General features: G+C 49.9%; 1 protein-coding gene across 2 annotated transcripts in view; it reads left to right on the top strand.

The window, feature by feature from the left end:
- Positions 1–491: 491 nt before the first annotated feature.
- ACACA (acetyl-CoA carboxylase alpha) overlaps positions 492–10,846 on the top strand; it is a 103,680-nt gene continuing 93,325 nt past the window's right edge. Inside the window, exons 1-2 of one of the 2 annotated variants that reach the window (XM_066563406.1) lie at positions 492–502; positions 1,123–1,375. In XM_066563406.1, coding sequence (XP_066419503.1) covers positions 1,149–1,375 — 227 coding nt within the window. In that variant the 5' untranslated portion in view covers positions 492–502; positions 1,123–1,148. Of the gene's footprint in view, positions 503–1,122; positions 1,376–7,481; positions 7,659–10,846 lie in introns of those variants that run through there. The other variant, XM_066563404.1, reaches the window with a different exon arrangement.

Genomic DNA, 10,846 nt, shown 5'->3' with positions numbered 1-10,846 from the left:
CTCTGGGCCCCCACTGAGGCCCCATCATGTCCCATTGCTGTGACACCACCATTGCTGTGACACCACGGGCCAGGTTTTGGTGCTGCATCCTTGGCTAACGGGGCTGTAATTAGCGGGGCTGATGAGCCTTTCCCTCCCTGGGGTTCGGCTGGAACTGGCCAGAAGGGGACAGGAAGGGTTTGGTACCAGTAGGGAGTGCTGGCACACCCCGCTGTTCCTGGCAGCTGGGTCTCAGAAGATTCCAGAAGGATGGAGAGCAGCAGGAGGTGCCAGGGCTGGGCTGGGGCACTGCAGGTTTAGCTCCTGGCTTAGTCTGTACCTGGAGCAAGCCAGCCAGCCTGTGGTGTGCCTGTGGGGCTTTTTGGGATAGTTTTGGTGGTGTAAACAGGAAGACACACACGGGATATGCTTCATTATAACCCTAACGTTTGCTTCCTAATTCTTTTCTTTCCCAGTTCGTTTTGGAAGTGGCTCAGGGCGCAGATTGCACGGATATCCAGAGGTGAGTGCACTCCTCAGTTCCTAATGTGTGTTTGCAGCTGTCGTGTGAGTGCAGCAAAGTCAGCCAGAGCAGGAGTATCAAATGTTTATTCCCCATCCCACCTTTGTGCTGTGGGGAGTTCCTTTGTTTTCCTTCCTCAGTTGAAATTATTCTTTTGACTTTTAAGAAAATGCTTTCATTCCTTGTTGGAATACTGGAACAGACCCATCCCGGGGAGTGTCCAAGGACAGGAGCGGCCTGGACTGGTGGAAGTGTAGGGGATGAGATGAGATGAGATTTAAGGTCCCTTCCAACCCAAACCAGCCAGGGGTTCTCTGATCCTGTGAATTTTGATACTTGCAGTCCCCTGCCTTTGTCTGTAGGTTTTGGGTCTGGTGTGTGGGGTAGTTTTGGTGTTTTTTTTTCTTTTTTTTTCTTTTGACTGACTCCTGCAGCTTTGTCTGAGGTGGGAGAGTCCTTGTGCAGGCAGGGAAATCAGTGCTTGGAGCAGAACTGGTTTTGATCCCGCACTCAGGGTTCAGCTCTGCCCTTCTAACGTTTCATTTCCCATCAGTGCACCTTGCTTTGCCCTGCAGGGGTGGCTATTCACCTCGGGTTTGGTTTTGCCCTTTATTCTGCAGTACTGAGAGCCCAGTTTGGGGGAGCCATGGAGGAGTCCTCTGAGGCCAGCAAAGCTGTGGATGCCAGCGCTCACTCGCGCTTCATCATCGGCTCCGTGTCCGAGGACAACTCTGAGGATGAGACCAGCTCCTTGGTGAAACTGGACCTGCTGGAGGAGAAGGAGAGGTCCCTGTCCCCCGCCTCAGTCTGCTCCGACTCCCTCTCGGACCTGGGGCTCCCCAACGCTCAGGATGGCCCGGCCAGCCACATGAGGTATGGACAGAGTTAAATCAAAGTTCTCCGTTAAATAAAATAGTTAACCCACATGAGGTATGGACAGAGTTAAATCAAAGTTCTCCGTTAAATAAAATAGTTAAGCCACATGAGGTATAGATAGAGTTAAATCAAAGTTCTCCGTTAAATAAAATAGTTAACCCACATGAGGTATGGACAGAGTTAAATCAAAGTTCTCCGTTGAATAAAATAGTTAACCCACATGAGGTATGGACAGAGTTAAATCAAAGTTCTCCGTTAAATAAAATAGTTAACCCACATGAGGTATGGATACAGAGTTAAATCAAAGTTCTCCATTAAATAAAATAGTTAAGCCATGTAAGGTATGGACACAGAGTTAAATCAAAGTTCTCACATGAGGTATGGACACAGTTAAATCAAAGTTCTCCATTAAATGAAATAGTTAACCCACATGAGGTATGGATACAGAGTTAAATCAAAGTTCTCCATTAAATAAAATAGTTAACCCACATGAGGTATGGATACATAGTTAAATCAAAGTTCTCTGTTAAATAAAATAGTTAATTTAAGTTCTCCAGTCTTTTTACCCTGTCAGTTCTAAAGATAATCCAAAGGTTCAGCTTTATACCTGTGTTTAGCTCTAAGTGTCCCTCTGGCATTCTGTTTCTTAATGACCTCTTGTATGTTTGTTGTAACAAACCCTTTGGTTTTCCTTTGGTTTTAGTGAAATATTTGTGCCTAGATTCCTTAAGCACCTTGCCTGTCTTGTCCTGGTTTCAGAAAATGGAAGTGTCTTCACTGAGACCTTTCAAGTTTTCACTTGTGTGTGGTTTTCCTGGGCCCTGTTTGTTGAGAGCAAGAACAATATTTGCCTGTTTTGTCTTTGCATGGATTTGCTGCTTTCAGTGTAGCCAGAGAATTGGCAGTGGGAAGGAGCAGTGGCTCCATACTGGAATTTTTTTTGTTAGAACAGGGAAAACTGTGCAGGTTGTAGTAAAGCCTGGAGTCCTGCAGTGTGGTGATAAACCAAGATTTCATGTGGTGGCTGCTGCCTGAGCTCAGGGCTGGTCTCAGGGCTGCCCCACTCCTGATTCTCTACGAGTGAGCCATGAGCTGGGCTTTTGGGGTGGTGCTGATGCTGTTCCCTGGTCCAAAGGCCCCTTTATTTCAGGTGGTGCTGATTTCCATTCCAGGGGAGGGATGTGCCTGTGGGATGGTCCCTGTTGTACTCTGGGCACTCCTCATGTACAGATCATTTTCTCGGTGCCTGGGCAGCCTGGCTTCACTCTGCCATGGATCCTCCGTTGGTTTGCCATATTCCAGGGGGTCTGCTCTGTCTGCCTGTGCCTTCCCATCCCAGGAACACCCAGGACAGTGTGGATCCCACTCCAGTTTTACTGGGCAGCCCCTCACTGCCTTTGCTGTGCTGCTTTTGAAGGAATTTTGATTCCAGCAAGGTTTCCTGACCAGTGCTAGATATTTACACAACCAGCTAATCCTTGTTTTGTGTTTTACTGGTTTCTTTGCTTGTGCAGGCTAAGGAAAAGTGAAAAGATTATAATCTCTCCTTTTTTTTATGGTGTTTCCCTTCCCAGTTCAGGGAGAAGCTCTGGGATCACACAGTCCCAAAGCCCAGGATGGGGCAGAGGGGGGACATTGCTCTGTGCCTGACAGAGCTGTCCATGTCCAGCTGGCACTTGCACAGCTGATGCAAAACCTTAAAGCAAATTTACAGAGGGTTGCCTTCCCACAGCCTGTGATCTGGCAGCACAAAAGGGGTGATTTTGAAGCAGGAAACTGTAACTATATACAGCTTAGGTGCTCATCCAATTCCTTCTGTTCCTAACCACAAATGTGTAAATGGAAATGTCAGAGGAAGAAACTTTCAGGACAGTGTCTGGCCCCAGAGTGCAATAGGTGTGCAACCTTGGGCACCTCTGTTGTAACCTGCTTACTTTGGCAGCCCCTTTGGGGAACACTTGACTTTTGAGTTAAATTGGAGAGAAATGCCAATTCAAATAGAAAAGTTACAGCATTATGGGCTGTTTTTCTAAGATAAACTCAGGTGAGCTGAAATACTTTTCAGGATGGTTGTCCCTTTCATCAGGAGATTTCTAAATCATGTTTGCAGATGGAGAAACTGAGACAAAGACAACAGCAAAGACAAGTTCAGCAACTTGCCTGGAGTCACTTTGTGTCAGTTAATGGGACAGAGGTGCTCTGGCTTCCAGCTTCCTTTTGGTGCTCACAAAGGTACCACACTGTGTAAGGTGATAAAGGAAATTTCACAGGCAGTTCTGTACACCTGGACACAAGGTGCAGGTCCAAGGGAGCATAACTTTTGGAACAAGTTGCCAAAACCCTTTCCATTTGCTGGTGACTTTCCCACAGGATTTAAATAGAGATGGCTCTGTTTGGGGTGAGGGGCTTTGCTGCAGAACAGTCCTCAGGGAGCAATCCCAATTAAAATGCAGGATTTACTCAGCTGCCACAGGGCCTGTGAGGGCAGGTTTGTGTGACCTTATTGATCTGGTGCAGTGTTCATGCTGTTGCTAAAGTCACTCCTGCTGGGACAGGCTGTGCACTCTGGGCTCTCCTGCCCTGGAGATCCATGGAGCCCTTCAGGTGTGCCAGCTGGCTGCTGCTCTGAGGGTTAAAAATGAACTTTCAATTGCTGTGTGGGTCATCAGCACCCCAAAACTGGTGTGTGGGGACAGTAACCACCCAGACTGAGCGCTCAGAGGGTCTCTGTAGCACTTTGCACCATCCAATAATAAAGCCAAGCCTGCCAAATTTTTTTTCCCCTTTTTCTGCCTGTGTTGTCTCTGAGTTCAGAAGTTTCCATCAGCCCTTCCAACCAGTCCTGCTGGCAGACAGTTTTCCTTGAAGTGACCTCTTACAGAGTTGCTGTGCTCCTTTCTGAAGTTTTAGTGGCAAATTAAGTAAACTCCTCCATAAATGCCACTTGGAAAGTACTTTGGGCCCGTCTGTCTTGTTTAATAAATTGTTGATTATTGCTAAATTTAATTCCTAGTTTCCGAGACGGTATCTTGTATCAAATTCTTGTTTAAAATAGAACAAAACCTGGATGTCTTCTGGTATTTGTACATCAGGGCTCTGGTTTCATAAGCAGTGACATGGGTGCACAGAGTCACCTGACAATCCACTTGTATCAGCTGAAAGGCAAATTTTTGGATGGAGTTCAGCTGTTACCTCACATGAAGCCCACAGAGTTTAGATGGTTGCTCCTAACTCTGGTTGGACTTCTCAGTGTCTCAATGAATTATGGAGATGCTTAAGCAGAACTAATCATCTGCTAAAGGAAATCTGGCCAAAAGCCTCAATTTTAGCCTGGGCAGCAGTGGTTGAGCGTGCCCAGCCTGGCAGTGGGACAAGGTGCCTGCTTAGAGTGGCTGCACAGAGCCCTGAGCGCAATGAAAGATCCTTTTGAGCCTCTTCTGAATGGAAAAAAATTCCTTTTTTTTTGCAGCCCAGCAGGTTGTGGCTGGGAGCTGCACTGAGGAGCATTGATGCTCTGGAGCTGTTGGTGCTGCTGTGGTTTTGGGCCAGCTGTGGGCATCGAGGCACAAATGTGCTGTGGGGTCTGTGGGGCTGCTGCTGCCTCTGGGGCTGCTCCACAGGGCATTTCTCCTCTGCTGCATGGAGGAGAAGTCCTTGCTGTTCCAGGCTGTCTGCAGGGTCAGGATAAATATCCACATCAATAAAATGTATGCACAAACACAATTGTGCAGTCTGAGCACCTCAGCTGAAGGAGTCTTCCTGCCTGGTTTAGCTTGCACATCGCAGGCGCACAGGGAAACTTTCTGGTCATGCTTCCCCTTCTTCTCATCTCTCTGCCCTCAGAAAAGATTCCCCCCCTGGCTCTGTGCTGTCAGGTGGTGCTGGAGCTCCTGTGTGGGCTGATTTCTGAGGAAGGGAAACCTTCCTCTATCCCAGCCTGGCCGTGGGTGCTTCCAGGGATGGGGCAGCCCCAGCATCTCTGAGCACCCAGTGCCAAGTCCTCCCCAGCCTCACAGGGAGGAATTTCTGCTTAATTTCAAACCTGAACCTGCCCTCCTTCAGCTTAAGGCCATGAACTTCATCCACCTGGAGTGAAAAGCTGACTTCCTCCTCTCTCTGTTGAAAGAGAAGGAGGTGGTTTGGCCTCGTGGCTGTGCCTGGTTGTACTGATAAGGTGGGAATTGCACGTGGGAATTGCAGCTCCTTCCTTCCCTGGAAGCTGCTCTGCTCCCTGAGCAAGCACACTCTATAGCTCTGCCTGCCTCTCAGAGGCTGTATTCTTATTTTGGTGTTGTTTCGCTCCCTTTAGCCTCAGTTAACAGAAATGTCCTCTCTAAATTCATTTGTTGGGAGCTTCTGCAGAGATTCCCTGGCTGGGACACCCCAGTGTGACAGCCACGTGCTCACTTATCTGATCCTTGTGCCTGAGAGATAGATAACCAATCTCACTGTGGTGAATTTAATGTGAGACTCCCCACCTGCCCCACCTGGTGTGAAAGGGTCCATTCTGGTGTTGTGCAGATCAGATCTGTCCAACACCTGAACTCTGCCAAAGAGCATGGGAGGGCTCCCTGCCAGGGACTCCAGTTCCTCTCACTCTGCTGCACAACTCTCTGCTGCTGCTGCTGTTGTTGTTGTTGTTGTTATTCACTTCTATCTTGGTGCCAGGGCTTGACCTGGAGAGTTTTGGGCTGTTTGCTGCTCTGGGAACATGTGGAGTTTTATACTTCATGAGGATGGAAAAGTAAAACTCTTTTGGTACTCTGTAAGTTTAGGAACCGGATTATGGATATTAATTTGATTTAAAGTTGGCTGTTTATCTGGATTGACGTGGATTCAGTGGATGTTTTGAGTGTCAGGGTGTTGCGTGTCCTGGGAACGGTCCTGTTCCAAATGCACCTGGCATGGCAGGTGAGCAGCCAGGTGTGTGGCTAGGAAAGGAACTTCTGCCAAACTGTTGGCACTTGGTTATTTGGGAGGAATCCTGGCAGCTTGTACCCATTTGGGCTCTGTAAAAATTCCAGCTTTGGGCTAAAGACCTGCCTGGGCTGGGAAAGGCAGGCAGGTCTTTAGGGAAGGGAAGTTATCTGCCAGGCAGTGCAGAGGGGGCTGCTTCTGTTCTGTGCTGCATCCTTTATTTGATTCCCTGAAATCCTGAGGCTCAGCTCATGTCAGAGCTGAGTCAGGTTCCATTTGTTTTGACCCGTAGGTCAAAGCCAGGGCTTCACCTGCAGGAGCTGTGTCACGCTGTGTGTGTGTGTGCCTGCACAAGCTGCCTCTGCCATTCCTCTCTGCAGCCCTGGAGAGCTGTCCCTGTCACCTCCCCAGCCCTGCTGACAGCCCCACATTGGTTGCTGTAGTTGTAGGTTGGCTGGTCCTTTTGGGCCTGGTATTTTGGATCAGGAAAGGTCAGTTAGGTGAGAGGCAAGGTTTTGTCCTCTGTTGAGGAGGTTGGTTATGCTTAGGCGGTGGATTGAGGGGTTAAAGTACCCTAGAGATGTGGAGAAGTTTGAGAGAGGGGTTTGTTTTGTGAGGATAAGTGTTTGGGCTATTTTTGAGATTTCTAGGGCTAAAGCAATGCCTAGGGCTGTTACAGCCAGGCTGTTGCAATCCTACAAATGCACTGAACGCCTGGGGTCACAGAGCCTGCAGCAGCTGGGGCTGTGCTCACCTGGGCAGGATCCCATGGGTGCTGGATCCTCCTCCCTGTGCGTGCTGCATCCTCCTTCCCTTGGCTGCTGCATCCCTCCCTCCCGTGGGTGCTGCTGCATCCCTCTCCCTGTGGGTGCTGCTGCATCCCTCCCTCCCGTGGGTGCTGCTGCATCCCTCCGTCCCGTGGGTGCAGTGCCCCCGTTCCCGGTGTGCCCCCGGTGCTCGGAGCAGCCCCGGTGGGGCTCGTTGCCATCACTGCTCGTTCCGTTACTCACTGCTCGTTACGTAACGCTGGCCGGGCTGTCCCTTCCCCGATCAGCTGCTCCGGTGACGGAGGGAAGGAGGGAGGCCGGTCCCTCTGCTGCGTCACCGCCACCGTGTCGCTGTCACCGCGAGGGTGGCACGGCCGGGGCAGCCGGGACAAAGGTGATGGGGTCTGGGGCGCTCGGGATGGGCCCTGCTCGGAGGGGAAGCCGTGTGAGGCTCCTGGCAGCGTCTCCTTGAGCTGCAGAGCTGCAGGGAGGAGCTGTGAGCAGCCCGAGCTTGGTGATTCCTCACTCACTCACTCACTCAGCATGGAGGATTCTGCAGAGCAGAGTCAGGAGATGAGGTACCACATGCTGCAGAGGTAAGGATCACTGATCTGCCTGCCTCCCCTGCCTGGGATCTGCTGGAGGTGCTCTCTGAGCTCCTGGTGTTCGTTTTATCCTCTGGAACTCGGGCAGAGCCCCTGGGCTGGAGGTGCTCCCTGAGCTCCTGGTGTTCATTTTATCCTCTGGGCTCTGTGCTGGGGATGCTCTCTGAGCTCCTGGTGTTCATTTTATCCTCTGGGCTCTGTGCTGGAGGTGCTCTCTGAGCTCCTGGTGTTCATTTTATCCTCTGGAACTCGGGCAGAGCCCCTGGGCTGGAGGTGCTCCCTGAGCTCCTGGTGTTCATTTTATCCTCTGGGCTCTGTGCTGGGGATGCTTTCTGAGCTCCTGGTGTTCATTTTATCCTCTGGGCTCTGTGCTGGAGGTGCTCTCTGAGCTCCTGGTGTTCATTTTATCCTCTGGAACTCGGGCAGAGCCCCTGGGGTCTGTGCTGGGGATGCTCTCTGAGCTCCTGGTGTTCATTTTATCCCCTGGGCTCTGTGCTGGGGATGCTCTCTGAGCTCCTGGTGTTCATTTTATCCCCCGGGCTCTCCGTGCATGCAGCCTGTGACAGAGGTGCCAGGGTGCAGCTCAGCTGGGGGATCAGGGTTCTTCAAGTTGGAGGTTCTGCACAACTTCTACCCCCTGTGTCCTCGCTCAGATTTAAATTGATTCCAGCGTTGTCTGGGGCTAAATTACACAGGGACTTTCTCAGAGATCTCCTCACAGGAGCCTCTGGATTTCAGTGCTGGGAGTGCAATGCACAAGGCTGTGCACTGTACACTGGTGTATTTCACATACAGAAATATAAAGGTAAACTTTAGATATATACAACTATGGAGGTGAATTACATATAAATATAGAGGCTATGACATACACAAAAATAGAGGGATATTTTATAAATATACTTGTATTATCTATACACATATAGAGGTATATGTACAAACAGAGGTATGTTACATATATACCAATAAAGGGGAGAAAAGCATTTTGAGAATTCCTCCACCACAAAACATGGCAGTTGTGAGCAGGTGATTAATAGGGGTGACAGTCACTAACTCAGCATTTATTCTGTTTTGTTTAGAGCTCTGTGCTTTCTTCCTTTCTGTCCAGTTTCTATCTCATCTTATCCTGCAAAAAACCCCCAACTCTTGTGTTTTGATTACAGTGTGCAGCCTGTGATTATTGATAAATAAACTTGGTGTTCTTGGCATGCTCACAAATCAAACTGTAGTTGCTTATGTCCAAATGTTTGTTGCATCCTGAATTATGAACCTCAGGCTCTGTTGACATTTTACCTGGAGCAGTATCTTTGTGTGTAGTAATTTCTTGGTGGGACAGTTCGTATTTAAACATGTTCACAAATCCTCACCTTGGGATTTTTATCTTGTTTTTGTTGAGACTGCTCTCAATAAACCTGTAATGCATGAACCTCTCTGGCTCCTTGGACTGTGCTCCTTCCTTGCCAGGAAGACTCTGACCCCCTAAATGCATCCATTTAGTAGAAATTCAACCTTAACTACACCTTTGCTCTCTTTCTTGCCTGTTGGCCCCTGTTCTTGTATTCCCAGGCTGAGTTCACAGCAGCGTGAGAACTTTTGGGGACAGCTCTGAGTTTGGGGACAATGTCTATAAGTGCAGCTGAGTGGAAGGGAAAGTACAAGGGGACGAAATTGTGCACACAGAGCTTGTTCTGTGCCTTTCTCTGGCTCTCAGCTCTTCTCTGAGATAAGATACTCGAGTGGATGGAGTTGTTCTGACCTAGCACAGGTCCCAGGGTGTCGCTGGCAGGGACAGCCTTGCTCTGGGGTGTCCCTGTGCTCCTGGTGAAGCGCTGAGGAGGGTCTGTGCTCCATGTGGGGAAACCTTCGTGGCCATGAGGGCTTTGTGAGGGAGTGAGTGTCGGGGGAATTCCCTGTCAGGCTGTGGCCAGGCCCCTGCAGCAGCAGCTCCTTCCAGCAGGGATGCTCCAGCCCTGCCCAGGAGCAGCTCTGGGGCTCCCTGGCCCTGGTGGCTGGGATGGCAGAAGGAAACCTGTGCCTTGCCTTCTCCTGGTGCTGCTTTTCCCTTTGTGCCCTCCCCCAGCAGCTCTGCCTGCATCCCATGCCCTGTTCCCAGGGGAATTGCTCAATGGAGCAGCTGATCAGGGCAGAGGTTCCATCCAGGGGGCTCCTGGGCACAGATCTGCAGTGACCAGCACCACCCTTGGTGCTGCTGGGGCTGAGATTCCTGAGGGATTCTGAATTCCTTATTCTGAGCTGAGATCCTCCTTCCCAATCCCCATTCCTGAGGATTCTGAATTCCTCATTCTGAGCTGAGATCCTCATCCCAATCCTCATTCCTGAGGGTTCTGAATTCCTCATTCTGAGCTGAGATCCTCCTTCCCAATCCTCACTCCTCCAGAAGGGTCTGTGCTGCTGCCAGGGGCAGGAAGGGCTTCCCTGTGCTCCTGGGGAGGGAAACTCTTGGGAAAAGCACAGTAAAATCGAGTGAACTGTGGGCTGAGCAGGGAGGTGAAGCTTCAGTGCCTGTGGCATGAAAAGTGTCTCATGAATTCCCTGATTTCCAGTCGTGCTGCACCAGGGCAGACACTCAGCGTGAGGAGCAGCTCTGTGCTCTCCCCTGGAATTTCCTCTCTCAGACTGAGCTTTGTAAACCCTGGCAAAGCAGAGCCAAAGGGGATCTGTGCCTGTGGTGTTGCTGTGCAGGCTGGAGCAGGAGGAGGGGAAGTGGCTGTGCCATTCCCACACACAAGAGCTGTGGCAGGGCACGGGGCTGGGCTTGGCAGGCACAAAATTGGCTTTCTGTGTTTGGAGTAGGAGTAATGTGATTAATTTGTCCTCTGGCTCCCAGAGCTTTTGAGGAAGATATTAAAGACTGGGTAGTGGAGAACTCCTAGAAAATGATTTCCATAGCCAGTCTGGGTGTCTCATTTGCACCTGGGGATAAATTTGCTGTGCTTTCCAAGAGGATTTCCTTAGAGAGCCTGATCTTTGCAGCTTGTTTTGCCAAAGCCAGAAATCGCTGTTGTTTCCAGCTTCTCTGGATGGATTGAAAGCAATCTGGTGGAGCATTGTTCTGTATTGGACAGCAACATATAGCAAATTTAATTTTACCTATTTATGTTTTGGCATAGCTGGGATTTTCCTAGATAACCTGAAACTTTTGGAAATAACTGAAAAGTACT

The sequence above is a fragment of the Molothrus aeneus genome, chromosome 20 (assembly GCF_037042795.1).
Source record: "Molothrus aeneus isolate 106 chromosome 20, BPBGC_Maene_1.0, whole genome shotgun sequence".
Classification (NCBI taxonomy): domain Eukaryota; kingdom Metazoa; phylum Chordata; class Aves; order Passeriformes; family Icteridae; genus Molothrus; species Molothrus aeneus.
Note: the sequence above shows the minus strand (reverse complement) of the source record. Positions and strands in the feature narration are given on the sequence as shown.